We start from the raw sequence: 23,723 nt of genomic DNA, 5'->3' as shown, positions 1-23,723 counted from the left end.
CAATTTTACCAGGACAAGATTTATATTTCATTATTGGAGCAACCATAAGTGTATTTTATCTCAGGAATCAGCTTTTTAATGAAATATTGAAAACACTCTGACATTTAATGTACTATCTTCTTACAAAAAGCTGGCTTCATCGGCTAAAAAAAACCAACAATGCTTCAAAACACTTTCATTATTATAAGTGATATCCTGTTTTAGTTGTTAATTTATTTTCTTTTAATCCATTTTGGTAACAACTTACTAATTTATTTCCCCAGTGAATTCTTGGTGTTTCTATCATATACAAACCACTATGATTCATCAACAGTATTCTTTAACACCACAGAAATCACATTTCAAACATCAGGCAAGAAAAAATATCAAACTCACATGTTAAAAAATAAGTGTTTGCATAGAGTAATGTGGAGAATTCTACAAACTGACAGTAAATATATCAGTTGTCTTTTGTATTAGGCATGCAAAGACCAGGATTACATATCTTTCAATTATATGATATGCAAGACTAGCTTCAAATATCTATATGATACTTTCCAGTAGTATGAAAGAAACTGAGATTGCAAAATAATAATGAGAGCTGGAGTTGAATTTCAAATCCTCTCTTGTTGCTTAGCCCATAGTATTACTAGCGTATTGCTTCTCCTTGACAATACATGAAGTTGAAACCCAAGTCATTTTCTGCTTTACTGATCCAACTGCAAGAAAACTGAAATTCTGCTATTTATCATAGGAAATACTTACAATTTTTTTGTTTTCTATTAATACTGTTGAATTGTTAGTTTCAACATTCCTCAGAATCACTGTGCCATTCTGGTTTCTATAAATGAATTCATTATCTGCAAGGAGGAAAAGAAAAGATCATTAAAGTCCGAAATTGTCTGTTTATGTAGAACCTGACAATGGAGTTGAACCAAAAGAACCTCTGGGAGCCTTCCTGTAAAGAACACAGATTTTTTTAAATGCAGCCATTTCTGTAACATTAAGGTGGTTTCCAGAGTAGTCATCAAACAACATGGTTAGTGCTCGTCACCTGTTTCTTCTACCACACTTTCCCAGAGCTGAATGCAAGCGGGTGCCCTGTTTTGACTACATTCACAGACTGTTCTACTGTTAGTGTAGAAAAACAAGGTAAGAAAAAATTCCTAACACTTAGGGTTTCTGAGATCCTTAATCTCTGTGGAAGTTTGTTGGGCCAGATGCCTGGGAAGTTCCTGAAAGTTAAAGGCAACTCATCTTTTAATACAGCAGATTTTTAATCCTATATTGAACAGATCTTCCAACTCTGCCTTTTGTTCTACTTACTAATATCACAAGGAGATGCATGAGAAGAAATTGCTATTTCCACATGCTACAAGGCAAATCACCTTGCCCACATTGTACTTTGGGTTATCCCAGCACTCATGACATCTGGACAAGGGCAAGAACCCCCTGCAGCAGGTGCTGCACAGACAGGAGAGAGCCACCAGCATTCAAAGCTCCAAACCTACTTGAGAGAAAGGCTGGGGCAAATGTATGAAAGAGATTCCAAATGAGAGTTGGGTGGCAGGTCAAAGGTTCAGGATGAAAAAACGTTACAACAGTAGAGGGCTGTGACCTTGTCAGATATCATAAACTGAAGTTCGAGTATGATCAGTGCTTGCATGCACTGCCCCCCAGATAAAAGATAAAACCAAAGTCACACGCACGTGGCCATTAAAAGATTCAGCACTGTTTCTTGACACAGGAGTAGGCTTACTGCTTTTTTTTTTTTTTTTTTTTTTTTTTTTCCAACCTGGCTAAGTTAGAGAACTGATGGATCCTGCCCAACTTCTGCCTCTGGTTTCAGTTAGGGAAACAATTCTTCATTGCCTACCCTCACTGTGACTACCTGAAAATGGCTGTCATGGTGTATGGTCATCGTGTATCCCACGAGTGTTACGGACACATGAATGATTAAACATAAACCATGGGTTGTTGTGGGATGAGTCAAAGGTGGGTCTAAATCCTACAGGATTAACACAAGTGAATTCACACAGCTTGCTGTAACCTCAACCCACCTGAAACCCACTGAGGACAACATCGGGTCCACAGACCCTGTTCTTCCAAAACTTTGGCATGTTCCCTCCTTACCCATGTTTCAGTCTTTTTTTTTTTTTCCTTTTTTTTTTTTCAGACAGATGACTATCCTCCTCACAGTTGTTAACCATCTTTGTAAAATACTTCAAATGTGCAGATGAAAAGTTTTTACACTGTATATATTATTAATAATAAAACAGTCATCTCTTTCATGTCACTGGTTTATAACTAAAATCAAGAAGAAAAAAATCATTTCTGAGAGTGAGGTGAAGCAGATTCTTCAAGGCTAAATTGTTGATGCAATATGGATGATATTTTCCAAATAACAAACTCTGAGACTTAAAATCACCTCAGCAGCACTTCAGAGTCATGAGCAAAGTTCTCAAAGCATCTCTTCCTTTTAATTATGGCATAAATTTTATCAATATCTTTAGCACTGAATAAAAACTGCAGGATCTGAATTAGATTAAGACTTGCATTTGAGACCAGAGTAATGAAGAGAGCTCTTGTTCAGATATGACAGTATTAAATTTTTGTCATTAGTTCTGTGGTGTTGTTCAAGGGCATGGCATTTTCATAAGCATGCTTGATTATATTCAGGACTTTAAAATAGTGCTTCATATGATTTATGACTAAACAAACTAAGATTTTTTCAAGCTGGAAAAGTACTGATTGAACAGAACTAGAACAGAAGTCCAAAAAGTCATAAGCAGCATGGCAAAGATAAATAATGAATGCTTGCTCCCTGCCTCTTCCAAAATAAATATTAGGAGGCATTAAATAATGACAGCCAGTGGCAAGTTCAACTCAAAGAAAAGGGCTTGCTTCTTCACACATAATATAAGCAAGCTGTGGAAGTCACAGTCCCCGAGTATAGTGGGTGTCCAAACAAGAACTAGAAAATTGGAAGAAAAACCCAGAAAACATTATGTGTTGTGGGGGGAGACACTTTTTAGAAAGTCCTTGAACCAGAAATTTCTGGTCACCAGAAGCATATCCCAGATTATCATCATGAGAAATGTGCTCACTTTTTAAAATCTTTGCTAAGCATTTGCTCATGTCCCAGCCCAGACACCAGAACAGATGATGTCTGGGGTCTGGTCCAGCACAATTTATTTACAGCTTCAACCTCCAGCCTCTGCGCCAGGTCCTGAAGAAACACCTTTGTGCCAACGATTTTGCAGTGATGTGATAAAAGGTATTAACACTCCCTACACACATTTCCCTTTTATATATATCCTTAAGCCATTAACACTGAAGCATCATTTGTTGTATGAGGAAAATACACAGTCTATATTTTTATTCCCAGATATTCCAGAAAACATGAATAACTGAGAGACAGGATATTACCTAATTATCAGGTATTTTGAAAAAAATTACTGCTTTAATACTCATCCCATGTCAGCAAAAGTTTTTTTTTTTTCTTTTTTTCCCCAATTACATTCTAAACTCTAAGTAGAAAAAGCTCATTTTAAACATAGCCAGCAAAGCATCTGGATAATTGCAAGCCTCTCAGAATATTTTCTAATTACAGGAAAAACTGACATGAAAGTTCACCCTTAACTCAAAGTTCAACACTCAGGTAAAAAAGTTTATTAATACAATGAGTCAGTGGCCTGTTAATACTTGATGGAACTTTCTTGAGCATCACCTGAACTGATGGAAGTTATTTTGCTGTTCACAATGACATTACTACTAAACTTTTATTGCTCCCTATGCTCCTGCTTGCATGTATTGCAAAAAAAATTACATTTTGATAAAGTACAAAACTTCAAGATGATCACACAAAAGTTTCTCCATAGTCAGAAGTAGGCAGTGAAAGAATTTTTCATTATTTTATAAACTGTAATGAGCTTAATATCAGGTACTAATCTGCTGCATGTACTTCTGATATGAATAAGAAAGGATAAACGAAGCAGCACTGATTTGTTAGGGCAGTAAATCTTGCTATTATATTCAATACGAGCCATCAACACAGCATCTGAATTAATGAACAGAAAATTGGTCTGCTTAAAAAAAGAACAAATTGATCTGCATTATACTCCAAGCAAAACATTGTGAGGTTTAGCTGGTCTGTAAGTTGTACTATCTTAGTCCTCAAAAGAATCAGTGAATAATATTCTTGGACTTCTGTTTTGAAATGTGTGATTTGTTTCAGTGAAGGAGCATTTATTTAAATGGGACATACCTCAATCAAAGACAAAAAACAGTGCAGCAATCTCTGTCTGTAATGAATTCTGTCCAGCAAGCTGATGAGGATTTGCAGCCTGATTTATAGCTGTCACCACAGCTGATAAAGGTCATCACTGCATCTCATTTTTTATACCTGCCTTTCTTTGGGGCTGGTGTTCAGTGTAAATGATGCTGGAAAATGTAACTTTCAGGCTTAAAGCCATTTATTCCATTATATAATGGATTTCTTCAACAGCAGAGTTCACTCCGCCAGCTCCTCCCCCTCTCTCAACTTCCAGGAAATTGTCTGCTTGGTGGAACACATTATATGCCCAGAGTGTAGGCACAGACACGTAGTCACACTTACAAAAGTGACTGATTACAGAAAGCAGTGATTACTAGAAATAACAGAGCAGCCTCAGTGCTGTACAGTCAGTGTGGAGGAATGGGAGCTTCAGCAATATTTTTTTTAAAGATAAAGCAAATAAATTAAATTGGGAAACCCAAGCCCGATGATGTATTTGCAGTGTCAGAGTTTCCTTGCTTCTTTGTAAACATCCTTTTTAAATTTGGGCAGGAAACGTGAATACAGAGAAAACAAACTGAGCAGCCAGGAGCTCCTGTCCCCTGCTTTTGCTGGGCTCATGCAGCCTCTCCTTTGGGGTGAAACAAGTCAAAACACTGGCATTGATTTCCTGAGGTTGTGCCAGGGGAGGCTTAGATTGGGTATTGGGAAGAATTTCTTCATGGAAAGGGTGGTAAGGCAGTGGAATGGGGTGCCCAGGGAAGCGGTGGAGTCCCCATCCCTGAAGGTATTTAAGAGATGTGTGGATGTGGCACTGAGGGACATGACTTAGTGATGGAACTCAGTAGGTTCCATTTGGGAACCCCAAGTTATCAGCTCAACATGCAGAGGCAGCCCAAGCAGCCAGCAAAATACTGGAACACCAGCAAGAGAGCAAGATATCTCACATCATTTGCCATGATATAAAAAAAGGGAGTACAATAATTCATTGAAAAAAATCCTTTATTGATAAACTGACAGATATTAAACAAAATAGGAAGGTTAATTATTTATCATCCCTAATCCAGTGCTGCTCTATTATGGATATCTAAAAGGGGCAGGCTTAAGTCAGCCACTGCCACGGTTAGAGGAGCTGGAGGAGCACTTGCTATGAGGCAAGTGGGTACAACACTAAATAGTTCGTCACAGAGGACAAGAAGTTCAGGGACAACTTTACCTCTGGAAGGAGTTAGTTTGACTTCTGGCAGGTGCAAGGAAGCCAAAGGAATTACACCCAGCTACAGGAACACAGATTTGCATTGGCGTCAATGCTCAAGAATTTATGGCTGTACAGCTCCTGTGAGAGTCTGTCAGCACACACTATTAGAGAAGAGAGACTGGTTTGTAAGATAATAGCAAGGCAGGCCTGTTTTTGAGGAGAATTTTCATTATTTGTCGGAGATTATGGAAAGCAGAAAACAGAATTATGTGATAAAAGACTTGGGGTGGGGGGGAATAAGAAGTTAAATCCAGCTCTAGCACATGCTGTTAATAAAATCGTAATTTTCTATTAGTTTATCAACTGATGAAAGAAAAATAAGGAACAAAAAAGTGATAAAATTCACATGCAGCAAATAGCAGGAAGAGTTAGTGAAAAACAGAAGGCAATAGCAGGGTTGTTAGGAGAGCTCCAGTCATTTAGAGCCACAGACTTAGAGGAAAAGGCAACTTCTCAAGTGCTGTGGCTTCAGATCAGCAGACATGAAAGATAATTGAGTGAGTCTCAGTCTGATGAAAGTCAGCATCGGGGGAATTATTGTTCTCAATCCCTAAGATTAAGGGAGATTGGTGAATAAGAGAAACCTAAGTCCTGAAGTTGTTCCGAACTGTATCAGATAAATGAGGCTCTGGATTGTGGCGTGACCAGCGAGGCTAGCAAATGAATTACGCTGTGACCAGAGGGCAAAGGGCAGCATGCCCTGCGGGAAACGAGGTGGCATTGCAATGGGCCATGTGCAAGACTGTTACTGCCACGGGACCAGGCACTATTCAGTCATTTCTCACCCCTGCTGCTGTAGCAAGATATTTTCCTACCCTTTTCAGTGGGGTTAGAAAACCTGGAAGAGTCCTCTGAGCTTTGCAAGTGAAAATAGCGCATCCTGTTCCACGCAATGAGGCCAGTTACTGCAGCTGGAAACAGGTGAAGAGCCCGATGTTTTCATACCCTCTTCCAAAAAAAAAAAGCTGTCGTGGGGTTTCTAATGGCCCAGAGCACTGAAGGCTTTAAGACACAGGGGCATTGCTCGGCAGCAGGCGCTTGCTGAAATGCCTGCACCAGCCGAGGGTTTCTCCGAGCCCTCCCAGGCAGGTGTTGCTCAGGCGCAGCACCCCAGCAGCGACCAGCTCACACAAGATAACAGGAAGGAAGCATACAGCAGTGAGGCTGTTGATTTTTCAGACTAAGTTGTTGTTTTCAGGCTGGAGACTCTGCGTATTATAACCACATTCACTCAAAAAAAAACCATGAAGATGAGGCAACGGAATTTAAAAAAAAAAAAAAAAAAGGAAAAAAATGTTATGTTTGTTTAGCATCCTAAAAAGTTTTCAGTGAGCCCCAGCACTGCAGATGGAAACGAGAGTAGGGAAAAGAGTGGGTGGGCTTCTTGGGTGGGCTCGGGCATCCCACAGCCCTCACCCCCCGCACACACACACCGGGGCCAAAGAGAAGGGTCTGGCTTGATAAAGCAAATCCAGATCATCCACAGCAGACCTGCAGCACACAGGAAGAAAAATACCATCTTGTAATGATGCCAGTGTTTGCAGGCTTGGGGGTGGCTGCCGTTTTATGTAGAAATTCAGTATATTACCATGGGAACAGCATCACAACAAAAGCAAGCACCCAGACGCGGGCTGGGCAGGGGTGGGTGTTCACTGCTGGGACTGCCACATTCGCACCCACAAACCAGACCGCGAGGCAAAACCCCGGGATGAAGCAGCCCATAAGTGCTAGGCAAAGCAACAGGCTTATACTTGATGCAGAGGCATCCGAACAGCTCATGTGAGCATCTTGTGTGGCAGGTAAATTGTGGGAGGTTTAGGATTTTCTAGAAAAAAGTGTTTTCTGTGTGACAAGAGGGAGGAAAAAAGGGCAAGTGGAGGTGAAGAGGCTGCTGTGTGTGGCACCAAGATGTTAAAAAAAAAAAAAAAAAAAACTTAATCCTGCCAGCTGCAGTCCACTATGTTCAGAGACTGATGTTCAGAGAAAGAGCCTTGGACTCTGGGAAATAATGGAAGCAAAGAGGAGAGAAAAACTGTCAGGAAACAACAACAACAATGACAGCAAATGTTAACAAAAAATACCAGACAGGAAAAAAAACTTGAGCATGATATAGGGGGGGAGAACAACAAGCACAGCTAGGCTTAGAGAAATGTTTTCTTGCCTCTGTCTTCATGAAAAGGGAAATGGTGACTTATTTAGTGGGCCTGCAGGGTGACTGTCTCACTTGGGGCAGAATCTGCCTAACGGGAGTCCAGCAGCCTGGAATGGCAAGGAGTCACCCCTGGGCCTGCACTTGGAAAATTCACGGGCATACACAGTCAGCAAATGGTAGAGCCATGCATGCTCCCTAGCTGCTGTAACACCTCACTGCAGAGAATCTAATGGGAAATAAAAGCACAGGCAATCCTCAGCAGATTCAGCTCATTCAGGTGTCCAGAACGACTCGGTCCCAAATTCAGGTAGAAAAGGAGAATGCTGTGCTGACTCATTTAATAGTACAACCTGTGGTTCTTTCAAGACATGCTGCAGTGTACCTGTTTGATATTTATCACATGTACTCATAACACCTGGATCTGAAATTCCCTGCCCAAAGCACAAACCAAGCTTGTTTTGATACTGAGCTGCTTCCCAGAGAGAAAATTCAGAAGTGGCTTTCCATCTCCTGTCCCCTGGTGTAGCAGTAAGCTGGCTTTGGAATAACAGAGAGAGAAGGGAGGGAAGGAGCACAAGTGGTGAATGGCAACGAAACCCCATTTCCATACCCACAGCTTCATCCCACCCTCAGCAAACCCTGGGCCTTGAGGATGGCCCCTGTAGACCTTGGCATGTGTAACTCGCTACAGACCCCTATCGCCCTACTTTTTGTCTTCTATCCACCTGCCCTCCACCAGCAACTCCTTTTTCTTCAGTCTTGCTACTCCACAGTGCAGAAATAAGCAACAGTCTGTTTTTCTTTGTGATGCTGATGCAAGGGAACAACAGGGGATGGAGAACAGCTTGGCTTTAACAACATTGCTACAGCCTTTAATTCCAGGAGACAACTGAAATCCCATTTTTATCTTCCTGGCATTATGGGTCATTATCCTTTTACTGTTTCAAGCACTTTTTTTTTTTAAAAAAAAAAAAAAAAAAACACATGAGAAGTAGAAAGGGAAACTTGAAACAGGTGATTTACTGTAATTTAGCTAAATGCTGTATAACACACTGCATTGGTACATTAAGTAAGTGCAACATGAGAGAAAGTGCTTTATTATGCAAGAAGTGTTTTTAATTGCTCATTACTTCAATGCAGTTGTACTTGGTGCACCAATACAGTGCTTTTACAGTCGTGCCAGTAAAATAAAACACAGTTATAGCTCAGAAATATTCCCATATCAAGGTGCATCTCTAGCAGGCTTGTAAATTAACTTGTCAAAAGCTCAAAGAAGGCTGAGTCCTGGGAAAACTTAAAACTATAAAAATCCATAACACCATTCTGTTTCTCTCTTTTTTTTTTTTTTTTTGACTAACCTCAAATCTTTTAAGATCCCAACTAAAAGAGAAAAAGAGAAAAAAAAAAGAAAAAGAAAAAGAAAAAAAGCTTATTCAGTCTATTCAGTCTCATTGAGAGAAGGCTAGGAACTAAGCCCTAAACCCTGTCTGTGCACACCTTTGAAATCTCAGTCCCAAATTTGAAGCTAGGTACAGTTCGGCAGCTGCGCCTCATTTGTGAGACTGAACTCCTCTTCAAAGAGCCCCAATCTGGCAAATCTGTATGTAGAGATCATGGCTCAGTGGCATAGGCATGAAAAGCTGAAGTCCATGTGAGAAACAGAGAATATATTTCAACTTCAAATAGCTCCTCTTCCCATCCTCTACCTGCTTTTTTAATTCATGCATGGGAAAAGGAGACAGACTGTAATCAGGGAAAAAAAAAAGAGAGAGAAATCCTCTAAGTAAATCCATTTTGACTCCATACAAGGCAAATCAACCCCCATACAAAACAAAATCCTACCAACAACAGCAAAAATATGCAGCTCATTGCTGCTTTCCCTGTTTCATTGTGAGAGATGGCAGCAGCACAGGGACTTTGCAGCACCCTGAGCTGTCTTTGGCCTATTCCAGAGTAGAGGAATCTTCCTAAAAAATTCTCTGCCATCTTCTGTTTCAGTTCAGTTGTGCTCATACCAAGTGCTCTTCAAACCCTAGGAGTTACAGCAGGAAAAATGAGAATGACCCCAGGTCACCGAGTCTGGACAGCTGGAGATTCCAGATTATACCCATCACTTCGATTTCATGCCAGAAACTTCCCACTTTCAGCACAGACCAGAAGCTATTTAACCCTAAAGAGCTAATTTCCAAGGAAGTAGTCCCAGAACACATTTATCCATACGCCATCTATTTTTCATAATCTCACCATGCATCTAAACAGGAAAACAAAGTGCAAATAATGGATAACACACAGCAGCTCATCCCAGCTTGTGCGATGTGAGGGATGCTGTGGCACTGACTTTATCGGGAATATAAAGCCTCAAGAGCTATTGCCACCATAGCTACCAGCTGACATGACAGCCACCATCCCCACCTTGCCAGCGGGGTGCAGACAGCCTTGCTCCAAGCACCTCCTGGAGCTGCAGCATCGCTTGGTGACCCCCCTCTCTTCTCTGCCAAAAGCACCAGCTCTTTTCTGCTTCATTTAGGTCATCTTCACACAGGGGAGCATATAACCCTGAGTGTTACATGTAAATGTAATAATACATTTGACACTGAGAAAAAAAAAAAAAAAAGGAATTCATGAATAAATTTTCATTAAAACGTGACCCCACAGATTGCTTTCTTAATTCTTCCATGCATTTCCTCTGCTCCTTCTCTTTGTCCCCAGCCCAATTACACTTGCTAGTGGCCATGACAGAAAAAACATGTAAAATGGTTGTTTGTTTGTTTGCTTGTTTTTCCTTTTTCTTACTATTATTGTAGGCAGAGTGCTGAAATTTCAGTACCAGCTGAAGGAGATCTTTGTGCATTAACAAGCAAATTTACTGTGTGCACAGTTCTGGATAAATTTTTAATTTTCTTTGCGTGCAATATTGCAGGATCCCTTTTACATCACCTTATTTCAGATGTGTCTAGCATGCTACGACTGTGCTGAAGTCCAAGAGCAAAAAGCGTGCGACAGAGCTGCAGCTGTCACCCTCACGTCAGACCTTTGAAAGTCGAGGTAAGACGTTAGATACAATAACCTACCCGCTCTTGTTACCGGTGTGCGGTTACGGGATTTGGGCTGGTCACAAGAGGGCACTGTGTTACAGAGCCGATGGAAACACCTTCCATAGATGTGACGGGCCGTTAATGAACGTTTGGACGTGATATTGGCAGACGACCTAGCAAGGAGCACTACCTGAAGCTGAACAGACTTCCAAGTGCAAGGGAACAGCTACCAGGAGAAGCAGTTTCCAATTAGACATCCAAATGAATCGGCTTTAAATTGTCAATGACGAAATGAAATTAATATCAGCTAAGTATATAGCTTTCCTGGAATACCTCAAATCTGTTTGCCCGCGGTGACCAGTCCACATCCCACAGACAGCCCCACAATGAATCACAAAGGTGAATTTTTTATTCCATCTTGTTCTTATTCCCATTCTCACCAAGGAACCAGTACCTTGCATCGTTCGCTGCCCCGCCCAATATCAGTTTTGAATCAGCGGTGGTTTGCTGCTAAGAGGGCAAACAAGCTGATGCAGATGCTGAAGCAGAAGAGCAGATATAAACACCCAATTTAAATGCAATGAAGTAAATGAGATTACACCAAAAGAATGATTGGTCCTTTCTTGATTCCTACAAAAGCTTTGTTCCAAAATTATCTTCTTAATGGTTTCTCACTGTGTTAAAAACTTTCAGTCAATAGCTTTAAAACCAAAGGATGCCCTTTGTTCTTATTTAATGAATATGTCTTTACTTCTTCATGTTTTCATTTATTTCCCTTATTATTACATCATTTCTTTGTCACTCAGGGCAATACTTCTCTTTATCATGAATGTCCATGAGCCTCTCATGGTCTTTATCCTACTGCGGAAAATGTCTATTCCCACTACAATCTATCATTTTTGGATGGAGCTACCAAAATTCACTGTGTTGATTAAGGTCCTTCAAACTGGTAAATACAGGCTATATTCAGTACTGTTTTCTCCTGACTATAGTCCTATATCATTTCCCTTAAAAAATGATTGCAACAAAAAATTGATTATATGTTCTCAGCTTCCTGTCCCAGAAAGAAGAAAAATAAATGCCAAATATGGAATTCTAACAAACTGTTCCCCCCCCTATTTTTCATACTCAGATCTATTTTGGATTGATAATTGAGCCATGTTGGCCATTCTGTGTCCGTTAAGAAAAAAGTCAGAAATACTACAATTATAGGTATATAAATCTACTTATAAAAATATCTCCCTATGTAAGACATTAAAAAAAAAAAAAAAGAAAAGAAATAAAAAATAAGTGTGTGACTGGTAACCCCTGCTCCTGACCTTTGGCAATATGGTTAGCAGAACCAACCTTAAGGCAAATATCCATAATTTGTAAGTGGGCTGCTAATGTATAGGCCTGCCCCATTCTCTCTCCCCTTCCCCTTCTCTACCTTTTTAGGACAGGGAGTGAGAGAGAAGGGTGGTAAAGCTGAGCTACGCACTTTTGCAAAACAACCACACAGCTAAATGCATCAAGGCAAAGACAATAGTAAACTCTCTCAAATTCTGCCCATGAAATTAAAACCTGGAAGAAGGAAAATGCTGAATAAATGGAGCAAATATATTTACATATATATTCTTTGTAATATTATTAAAAAAAAAAAGAGCAAAAAAGTGATTTTGAGAGTGCATGAACTTTTTTTTTAGTATTTATTTTATTTTATTTTTAGTGTCACAGAGTTCATACTCCACTGGGAAGGAGAATAAGAAAGTAAAAGAAACTTCCAAATTATTAATAAGGACCATGGCTTATGCATGTCCTCCAAGAAATACATCTTGTAAAATGAGCCAGTCCATCAGCCAAAGCAATAAAAAACAGCAGCAGCAGCAGCTTTTTGTGTCCCTGCTCATGTACGTGAATGCCATCACAGCAGGGACTGTCACAGGGAGAACCACCAGCACCAGCAGGTTCGGGGAATGGTTAGGGGAATTTCACTGGGAAATAGGAAAATAGGACTGATGAGCTGAGAATAAGCATTTATAAGGGTGATAATAAATTTGACTACTGGGAGGATTTCTGGGTGCAAAAATGGTGTTTTTTTTTTTTTTTTTTTTTTTTTTTTTTTTCCAAGTCAGTAAAACTTGGACAAACCCAAGTTTCTTTTCATCCCACCTGTAGCCTCATCCCACCTGTAGGTGAATACCACCATGGTATTCAGATTTTTCCTACAGAAAGTGTATAAGGTCAGTACTTCCCAGCAGCACCTGGACTGACTGCCTCTGCATAATTGTAATGAGCCCAAAGTCTCTCTGAATTGCCGGATTTACCACCCTGTAACATATAGTTGATTTTTAGCAGGTCCAGTGCATGCCAAAATAAACATCATTTAGGCAGTAAATCCAAAATATCAATCTTTATGGGCAAATTGCTTTCGAGCTGAAACTATTTTTTTCCCTTCTTGACTTGAGCTTTTGAAATTCCCCACTGCCATTTTACTAGACTTCATTTCCTTTTACCATCCACACCACTGAGTGAGCTTTGAAGCTGGCTGTCTGGATTTTGTGAGTTATTACAAACCTTAAGCATTGACAAATCAGCTATAGGGCTTCAAAAGAACCTGATATTTTTCAAAAGTCTTTTCAAACAAAATTAAATGTTGGATTATTTTCCTTTACTTTCCAAATATTCTTAGCCTTGGGGGGCCATTCACATACAATTTTAATAGTCTCTTTGAGAACTAAAAAAATAAAAAATTAAAAAAAAATTCTGTTCGACCTAAAGTAAATATTCTTGTAATTCGCCAGAAGCTTTAGGTGAAGAGGGACTTTAGGTGAAGTACCAACAGGAAGGCTTGGCACCATACCCAGCTGGCAGGGTTGTGAAGGCAAGCTCCCTGCCTGGCCATACACAAATCTGGTTACATCATCATCTTTTTCTCTTTATGAAAGAAATTTATTGTAAGAAGTTTTTTCCCCACTCTCCTTTTCTTGCATTTTCTTTTCTTTCTTTCTTTCCTTCACCTTTGATGCCTTACCTCGAGTTCTTTCCTGCTAAGCATGATATTAGAAGTGGCTTTTAAGAGGTGTTACACTCCTATAATCAGAGATTATTTCACAGTGTGCACAACAACTTCTGTCTCAGCATCACTTACAGGATCACTGCATTTTCTACCAGAGATTATTCCTTGTTGCTGGCAGTAGAAAGAGATATCAGCAAAGCAACCGGTTTAAAACCCTGGGGTATGTGTATGGAACAGCATTGGCTTCATGTAAATCTGTGAAAGTCATGCTGGGAACATATATCCCAAGTTTTATGGTACTGTGATCATCCAGCATGGTACAGTTTGGCACCAGGTCATATAGAGTTTCTCTCTGGTGCAGTGCAAAAGGTTCTGCCTTTTCTTTGGGGTCAAACAAGTTGTACTACACCTACGAACTTGGCTTAAAATGTCATGAAACTGAAATCATTTGAACATATTTAAGAAGCCAACCCCTAATATTTCTGTGTAGTGACAATCCCATTGTCTCAAAAATGACACTCTAGAGATGGAAACCATTCAAGACACGATGAAGATGATCCAAAATACCAGTATAAGGACCATCAAGCAAAGCAAATGTGAGCAAACTCCCAAGTAAGCAAAAGGAGGCAGTTCCTCGTGCCGTAGGTCTTAGCCTTATGAAACTCCTTGATGAAGGACATAAGGGATGCAGAAGACTCTGGAGGACAGTTGGTAAGTTACTTGGAAGAGAAATATACTTGGAGTTACTAAATAAATAAACCACAAGAAGATCTGGTATTCCCCTGACCTAAAAAGTGTGTGAAGCTTGTTGCACTTCCTCATTCCTGTACATGACTGTATCGACACTGATGGAAACAAGATTTGGGGATGGGCAAACCTTTGGTCTCTTCCATTCTTAATTGAATTTTCACTGATGTGGGATTTGTATATCTACATTTTAAAGTATAATTATATTCCCTTGATCAATGATAATTATTCCACTCTAAATTTCTTTTAATGAATTATATATATAAGCTTAGTACTATTTCTTGTAATAATAAAAAAAAGTACTGCTTCTTATATGTTCATCAGCTTAATGCAGTCAGGAGATGCAAACTCACCAGAGGCTTTCTTTCTTAGATAAGTAAATCTTTGCCTATTAAAATTTCAATTACAAATATCTGATGTAAAATTTAATCTCTGATTTATGAAATTGCTGTATCAGGGTATATATTTATTTAATGTTCATTAAAAGGGGGCAAGTGGAAAAATACATACCACTCTAATTATTCTTGGTGAGCACTCCATCTTCAGCAAGTGTCCAAGAGCAGTGGAGCAAGCTCAGGGAAAGCTCCTGACTTAAGAATACATGTTTTGCATCAAGTCAAAACCTTCAACAAGGAAGCAAAGTTAGGCAGGGCAGTGGAGAAAATGGAAAATTACCTTGGTTTAAAATAAAATAATAATAATAAAAAAAGCAGGTTGTTTCCTACAGAATGGAGGGTTTTTAAGATGAACTGTGTGGACAGATTTCAGATCTCTGGAATCACTATTGAAGGTACCAGCAGTGTTGTTGTAATCAGTATCGGCTGATTAACAAGAGGCCCCAAGCACCTTGAAGAGCTCTCCTTTCTTATCATCCCTCCCTCTCATGTACTTCTTGCTCAGCATATCCTGCAATTATGCAACACATTTCTTCTTTTTTTTTTTTTTTCCCTAGATGCTCCTCTCCTAGATTTTCTTCTCCCAAAACATTTCCATTCTTACACCCACCAGATCATTAGGAAAATCTTCAGCAGGTCCATGCAAACCCTCATTTTTGATGTTCCTTAGCTGAGGTTCAGAACTGAATTCCCTATCTATCTGTCCAGATTTTCTCAGTAGTGACAGATCTAACTGAATTCCTTATTCCTATTCCTTACTTCCTCCCAAGGCAACCCTACCCACGGCCAGGTGTCCAGGCAAGGGAGAAGACCACCACCCTCTGTTGCATCTCACCATCACCTGGGAGCTGGGTACATGCTGCTTTCCTTTTCTCCCTCCTCTTTCCATTCTGTGCTATACACATCTGAAGAGACAAAGGAAAATGAACAACCAAAAATCCAGCACAACAACAAATTTATTTGGTACAAATTCAACCACCCCAGCTGCAGTTATGACCATCCTTTTACAGGCTTATCAAATGCAATTTCCATCACAGCAGTTCCCCCTTTCCCAGGGGCTGGGGACAACTGGGAGCTCCTGGTTGCTCGCTTTGCAGGTGTAAAACCTGGGGAAGAGTATTTATCAGCATCCCACTGAACCTACAGCTCTTCACCTGGAGCTTTAACTAACACACACCAAGAGAACACCTAATCCATCTCCCAGTTAAATCCCTGTAAAACCAGCACATCTCCCTCATCTCTGAAAGCAGCAGGTTTTGATTTCGAACCACTTTAAATGAGATGAAAAAACAGGTCCCTTTTTTAACCGGATTCAAACTGTTAAACACGTAGGCAGAGCTGGCGAATGCATTTCTTTTCTTTCAGCAGCAGAAACACTGCTGATGTGAGCTGCATCTTCTAAAGTCCCCCACGGGCACAGCAGCTCCCTATGGCAGAGTGCTGTTTCTCCCCCATTTCCATTCCTGCTGTTCTCCTTTTTTTTTTTTTTTTTTATTTTTTTTAAATCAAAAGCCTATCCCCTCTGAACTGAGTGCAGCTGCAGGAAGCCTAGAGGGGTAGAGAAAGCCAACACTGAATTTCACAGCTTTGTCTCAACCACCAGCCATATAAAACTGCCATGCACCTTGGTGCAGCACTAAGAGTGACAATGGGGAGGCACAAAGCAAGGCAACCTCTATCCTATCTCCACAGATTTTAACCTCAACTCTGCAAATAAATTTAACACACACAAGAGCCCAGGTGCTCCTTGTTTTCACACCTGTTGCAGCTTCAGATTGTTCCCCACAGATGCTCTTCACTGTCAGACACCATCGTGGCAGGAGGCACTACCTCACTTCTGAGTTACTTGGAGAGAAAAACACTAATTTTAGTGGAGCCAGGCATGAATGCAAAATGGGGAATCTCTTTTTGTGAATGGATGTAAGAAGTCTAGGAAATGTTTCCTCGTCTAACATGTGAGAGTGTGACTATCACACTGCATGTGGGGGAGAAGTCTGCTTTTCCTGCTCTTTTAAAAATAATGTCAGTAGGAACAGAATTAGGCAGTTACCTGGAGTGGATGTTAGCAGAGCTCAAACAAGAAAGAAAAATCCAAGGACATCCCCTGCATCTTCCAGCCATCTTTTACTCTTTAATTGGTCCCTATAAGGTTACCCAAACAACTGAGTGTATTTTGCAGCTCTTTGTGAGAAATGTCTTAATGGCCTAAGACACAAGATCACATTACTGACTTCCAGGCTCATTTTCATCATTTCCACAACTCCAGCCCCTGCTTCTGTTCATAACCCCAAGACCCTCCCCTCATGCATTCACCCCCAGTAACTCTGCAGCCTGTGCTCCCTGCTACATCACCCCGCCAAACCCTCTCCATCACTCGCCTCCTTTCATCTCACTTCTCAAAGGTGATGTTCACACCACCAGTCTTGTCCCTGTGCTGGCCTCTTCACTCAACTTGGCATGATGCAGGGACACAACGACAAAGCTACTGCACTGAATTTCTGAGATCACATATGGCTTTTGCACGTGGGTGTAAAATACTAATTGACCATTACAGTGTTACTTCTGCTTTTCTAAGGTGGAATATTTTTCACAAACAGGACTTTCTCCAGTGTATTTCTCCCTCCAAATTCAGAAACCAACAGACGATTTTCTCCGCCTACCAGCCAAACGTATGCCCCACCAGCACCCCAGCACTACAGAGATGCTGAACACAGAGGCACTTCTATAGCCAAGCTACAAAGCTGCTTGCTTCCCCAGCTTGCTTCTGCAGACTGTATTAATTTTTAAAAGAACTAAATTGATTTCTCATTTCACTCTCTCTAGCAGCAATGAACAAAATAGCTACATGGCTGAAATGCTCTCCTCCACAGCCTATTATAGTATGTTAAAAAGCCATTAATTCCATGGTTTCCTGTCTTTAGTGAATAGGTTACTGTCATTGCTGAACTTAAGCAAGTACACAGCAGCTGCAAGGCAGGGAGCAAGGCAAACTCCTTTCAGTGCTCTCAGAGTAGAGATTTTACTCTATGAAATCCCTGGACATGATGATCCAGGATGAGTCTTAAAATCAAAATTATGGTTCAAAGGGTTAATACATTCTTCTCTTCTTCCCCACTGTAGCCGTCTTGATAGAGTGTGAGCCTTTATTTCTTCTTCTTTGGCAATATAGGATGGCATTTTGTAAGGACATTTACGTTAAAAAAGCAATCAACCATCACTAAAGCACATGGACACTTTCACTGACACCAACACTACCTCAAAGTTCACTGTGTGCTTACTTAACTAGCATACATATGTTCACAGATCACCATTCATGTATCTCAGAGCTGTGGGGCTCAAAGTTCACCGAAATCTTTACCACCACAAACTCCTGTACTGTGCTCCAGGTGGCTTGCTATGCATCTCAGAAAATATTTCAAGAGTGACTGGAAAGCCAGAATGCTCACAAAAACATCACAAAAACAAACTGCCATGACATAGGATATGAGGTTTAGCACACCAGAACTGGGAGTGTGACAAGTTTTCATTGAACCAAGTTCAGCAAACGCATTCTCTCAGGTGATTTTAACACAAAATTAAAATACGTTAAAATTAACTTACTAGTATCTCTGTTTAGCACGGTGGGTAATGAAGCAAAAATTCCAATAGAGTAACCCAATTTTCTCTTATGTCTTCACCAAATTTACACTAACAAAAACATCTGTGAACAGTTTGCATTTATTTAGGATGAGAGTTGGGGCGGGTGTGTGGCCCTCATTTTATAGCACCTGAAGAACACATACAAGACCTGAATCTGTTTCTCTGATGAGAAAGACGAAGATGAGCTTTCCTTTCATGCCAATGGCCTACCCCTGCTAAGCACAAGGCTCCTGCCCCCATGCAATTCATTTGGTCTCTCTGATGTGGTCAAGCCCATGGAGGAGCTAGCCAGAGAAGCCTGCACTCCAGCTAGCTGTGTTACAGCTAACTATGCAATTTTAGTCTCCAGGGCTGTCAAAGCAGCATCTTAACACAACCCTTTTTTCACAATGAAAAATATTAGCACTTACAAAGTTCTCCATATCTATGCAAAGCAAACGATAAATAATTCATTCACTCCACGTGCATCTGCATCATTTGAAATGCATCAGTGCTTTTATCAATACAGTGCACTGAATTTACACTGCACAGAATAGACTTGGGGGCATTTGGGCTATCCAAGTATTGTTGATCTGAGCATTATTATTAAAGGTAAACTGAAATAAATTACCTCAGTTACTGCAAGACAATTTTTTTCAGCATGGGAAATAAAACTTATTAGTTCTAGGCCATTAAATTCAATATTAGACTTAAAAAGAGCCTAGAGAGTCTATAATGTTATTAGTAAAACATGCAATAAAACATATGTGACTGAGTATTAAAGATAAAAGAACTGCTGTATTATATTTAGATATTAGTTATTAGTGCATTTTTCAGGACTATGATGTAAATGCCCAGCTGCCATTCTCAGATGCAAGCTAGGCACGCAGCCCTTCTGGCTCTTGCTGAGGGGCAGGTTTCCAAATAACTAAACCATTTCTGAAAATGCCATTCAGAGCCTTTTGCTAAGTTACCCACTATTCCCCTTCAGATAAGAATAAATAATATTTTGACAGTGTTTCAGCTGCAGCAAATGGGCAAGGAACTCGGACAGCAGGGCTTAATTTTCAGGTTTTTGTATTAGTCAACTTCCTCCAACCCTGAAGGTATCCTTTGGTCTCCCGTGCTCCTCACTGCTCGAGCACATTGTACTTTTCATCTCATCCTCTATTCTTTTTGTTTGGTTACAGCCTCTCTGCAAGGACTGTCTCGCCATTTCTGGCACAAAGGAGATGTGCTCCTGGATGGAGCTTCTTGTCATTAACGTTCAGCCCCAAATCCTTGCAACAGCCACCACAATACACACTCTGTCTTGCAAGATGCCAACAGCGAGGCTGGAAAAACATCTTCCAAGAAGTAAATAATGATGGCAGGCCGCACCCAATCAACCGCAATAAGCAGGGCTTGTATATTATAGGCTGCTATTATGTTTTTCTAGCAGCAGCAGCAACCAAGTACTTTCTGTGCGTGCAAAATCTATTTGTCATTACATACAAAGAAGAAAAGATGAGCATAAGCCTCCATGAGTGGTATAACACTTCTGTCTCTACTGCTTTCTTAGGCATTGGATGTGATTCTGCCTCCTGTGAGAAGGGAGGAGAGCTCCTGGGGCATGCAGGGGCAGATTCACAGCTGGTGGGAATTGCTGCAGCACCTTTGGGCCACAGTGGCAGCACTCATAACCTGACCGGCTTCTCAGGCTGGGTCCAGGCAATGACTATCAGTTATTGTCCAGATGGCTGAGCAGTTCTGCAGGATGAAATACCAGCACCCTTTATCCCAGTTTTGGTCTACCATTACAGAAACATTGCAGCTTCCCAGCAAGCTTCTCAGAAACCTGAGCTAAAATCCCATGTCAAGGGGGATACAGAAAAAGCCTAGCAATTGTGAAACCTAATTACAAAGTAATGTGGAGCTTGAAAGCAGAACTGCTAAGCAGTTAGAGACTTGCCTAACGATTAGGCCATCTGTCATCCGCAAGTGGGCTAACAAAAGGCTGCACAGGACACTTGTGGCACTGTACAGAGGAGGATATGCAAACGAGGAAGTGTCCAAATACAGCGTTTAAGATACACGGTATGAAATGAGCTGCTAATTGGGGCTCGCATGCATGCTTAGCATATGGACAACATAATCATAGTTGTACAGTTAAGGGAAGTTTACACTAGAGGAAGAGAATGGAACAGCACAAGGTGCGAAGCGGTGAGCAACAACCAGAGCACGGTAGGAGGAAAGGGATGGATGGATCTGACAGAGAGATGCTTTTTGGATTCTTTGCACTTAAATTGCTAGGCAGGGGAATGCAATTTGGTCACTAGAACAATCTCAAACTTCTTATATTATAATACTATATACCTACTGTACTATACCATATATACCATATACTGTACTGTATGCACAATGTTACTGTGAAAAGAGAAACCTTCACAACAATGCCATTGTTAACTTATGCTACAAAGCATATCTAAGCAATAGCAATCCGTGGAAGATGTGGAACTAGAAATATACTCTTGAGCAGTTGACTCTGGTCTATGAATTACGTTGGTCCTCTATAGATTTTTTTTTTTTTTTTTTGACTCAGTAAGAGCAACGTTCAGGGCTGTGGAAGACAGTGAATGCAGCAGCTGATTAAACAAAATATTCTTTCCTCTCCATAAACCACTGGATAGAGATGTAAACTGGAATTAGAAATTACTGCAGCATCACAGAAATGTTAAGAGTTTCAAAGTTCCATCTTTGGCATATCTCTCACTTCATGCAAGTAAATTTAATTGAAATTCTAATAAAAAAGATGCAGCCATATCCACAAATCAGCCTTGAGTTGCAATTTGAAGCTGAGGGAAAGCGTGTGGTCTTTGCATTGGATGTGTAGTTATGTCAGCTTTGAAACTGGTTCTCTTTTTACTTTTCTAGTTCCATTGAAATCAATGGAATGACAGAGCTATCGATCTGAAATATGTTATTTCCACTTGCCCACTGCGAATCAAAAAAAATGCTTAAACATCAGTTCATCCCGTCAATTCCAGTGAGTTTTCAGAATATTTTAAATTGCCACCTTGAAGAGAAATACTTATCTGCTTTGGAAAGGTAAAGGAAGGAAATATAGATTTGAAGAGTTGAGAGGACTGAATTTTGCAGATCTCTGAATGATTGTGGTATTTTGCTACATAACTAACAGGATGAGAAAGGAAGCAAGGATAGACCACAGGTATTTACGTTTTGTGCAGATTATCCACTAAACTATGCTAAAGTCGTTCATTTTGTGACTGTTAAATAGGCAATTTTTCTGCTAAGCCATTTCAACACACTTGCTGTACTAGGTTTTATCAGTTTGGCTTGGGTGTTTTCAGACAGACTTTCATTTGCTCTTAAACTCAGAACATGAAACCGATACGAATGTGTGCTTGGAATTCAGGCTATTGGTCTTTCATCTTGCTTATGAGGGACCTTGACCAAGATTCTACCATTTAGCCAGGTAGAGAGAGCTATGAAAAGCAACTATAACTCAGAAAAGTAATTAATGTAAAATGGCTGTGGGTACTTGCATGAATGACATTGCAGATTGGAAACTTGCTCTCAAACCTGAAGTTACTTGGGTAAATCTACAGATTATCTATTGGCTTAAAAAATGTCTCTAGCTGTATTAAAATCAATATCAGTAATATTAGAAACACAGCGACAAAACAAGTATTTTAGAAAATATTTAGGCAGGTTTGCATAATACAGCTTCATACTTCTCTTGTATGAAATGATATTTTAGCAATTTTAGATCAGGCAAGATCTATGTTAAGTTGCACTGGAGTCAGTGAAAGCACATGGAAAGAGGGAAATAAAGTTAAAAACATGCCAGGATTGGACTCTCAATGAAAGTGCATATGGCACCAGTGTGTAAATGTTACCGGAAAAGCATGGGAAATATTGGTTTTGCACAGAAGACTGTAGTTTTGTGGAGAAAAAAAAAAAACAAAAAAAAAACTTATTTCCATGAAAAGTTATACTCAGAAGGGAGAGGTTATACACAGCTCCGTGGCAATACTCCATTCTCTGTTCCTGTAAAAGTTTGTTTGATTCAACATCATTCATTCATAGTCTAGCAAATAATAATGAAAAAAAAAAATAGCTGCAAAGGTCTCAATAAAACAACTCTTCCTTCATTAAGACCATTAGGGATATCAATGCTAAAAAGGAATAGTAGACAAATAACTCTGAACTGGAGCACACCTAATATTTCCATTTACATTCTTCCCAAAGACTGGCTATGGGGAGCACTGCTCCCCCAGAGTATGCAGCCTGAAAAAGAGCTCCTGCCCACCGCAGGTGTATTTGTGAAGGTGTGTATTGCCTGCAATTGCTTTCCTGCAATTCCATAGTTGGGGGAAGAAGCCAGAGACAGCTGTGCTGAGGGTGGCTGGGGAGCTCATTCTTTCAGCACAACCCTTTAGCTCTCTCTCTTTTCATTACAGGTATTAGAATCGTTCCCAATGGGCATAGCAGACAATGAAAGCCAAACAAGAGGTAGGATTTGATCCAGTTCCCCATTAAATTCAGAAGAAAGACTAATAACTTCAGTGATAATCGGAGTTGGACTGGAACCTACATGAATGGCATACCACGGATCATTTTATTCCTGCCAAAAATTGTTCAGACTGCAGCAATTTCCAGCGGGAGCTGGAATCTACGTCCCCCAAACAGCTCCACTCCAGCAAACACTACGTGCATTAATTCCAGTATTATTTGGTTTTCCCCTAACTAGAAAATGCACAGCAACGTAGGACAAAAAGAGCACACGGGGTACGTGCAAGCACCAGCCCAGCTGCTGCTGGACCACTGTTTGCCAGTTGCTTAGCAACGCTTCACCTCTCTGCTGGGAAAAAAAAAAAAGGTGTTCTCATGAGCGAAAATAAACCAGAAGATTTGTTTATGGTGAAATAATGACTATGATAGTGCTCCAACCACTTCTTCCAGCCATGTACTGTATCACCTATCAAACGCTGGGAGCTCTTTGGGACAAAGGTTGCAGCTTTCAATGTCTAGCTGTGGGATATCTCTATGGGATCTCTCTCCTGGAGATACTTAAATAAAAAATGGCAATAACAGAGCGGTGGTGTTTGCATACTTATTAATCAGGAGGAAAACTGGAACAGAAATTTAAGGATTTAATTTTTGGGCAACCTCTTTTAGCTGCTCCCACTTGAGCAAGGGCTTGGACAAGATGATCTCCTGAGGCCCCTTCCAAGCTCAACCACTGCATGATTCTGTAATTTG

At 40.3% G+C, this 23,723-nt stretch overlaps 1 protein-coding gene and 1 long non-coding RNA gene across 12 annotated transcripts in view; one reads left to right on the top strand and one right to left on the bottom strand.

Moving 5' to 3' along the window:
• The window catches only part of DPP6 (dipeptidyl peptidase like 6), a 553,890-nt gene that overhangs the window by 139,666 nt on the left and 390,501 nt on the right, over nt 1-23,723 (bottom strand). For all 5 annotated transcript variants that reach the window (XM_048062457.2, XM_048062459.2, XM_048062455.2 and 2 more), the window contains exon 4: nt 745-839. In XM_048062457.2, coding sequence (XP_047918414.1) covers nt 745-839 — 95 coding nt within the window. The remainder of the gene's footprint in view (nt 1-744; nt 840-23,723) is intronic.
• LOC106046956 (uncharacterized) lies at nt 6,683-23,708 on the top strand. Of its 7 annotated transcripts, XR_001213528.3 has the most exons (4): nt 6,683-7,312; nt 10,586-10,710; nt 14,223-14,409; nt 22,922-23,708. It is a non-coding gene; the product is annotated as an uncharacterized lncRNA (long non-coding RNA). The 7 variants fall into 7 exon arrangements; XR_001213526.3 differs by lacking the exons at nt 14,223-14,409; nt 22,922-23,708 and adding an exon at nt 10,826-10,963 and having other exon boundaries at nt 6,723-7,312; XR_001213524.3 differs by lacking the exons at nt 14,223-14,409; nt 22,922-23,708 and adding an exon at nt 10,785-10,920 and having other exon boundaries at nt 6,724-7,312.

This window comes from Anser cygnoides, chromosome 2 (assembly GCF_040182565.1).
Source record: "Anser cygnoides isolate HZ-2024a breed goose chromosome 2, Taihu_goose_T2T_genome, whole genome shotgun sequence".
NCBI lineage: Eukaryota > Metazoa > Chordata > Aves > Anseriformes > Anatidae > Anser > Anser cygnoides.
This window is presented reverse-complemented; position numbering and strand designations above follow the sequence as displayed.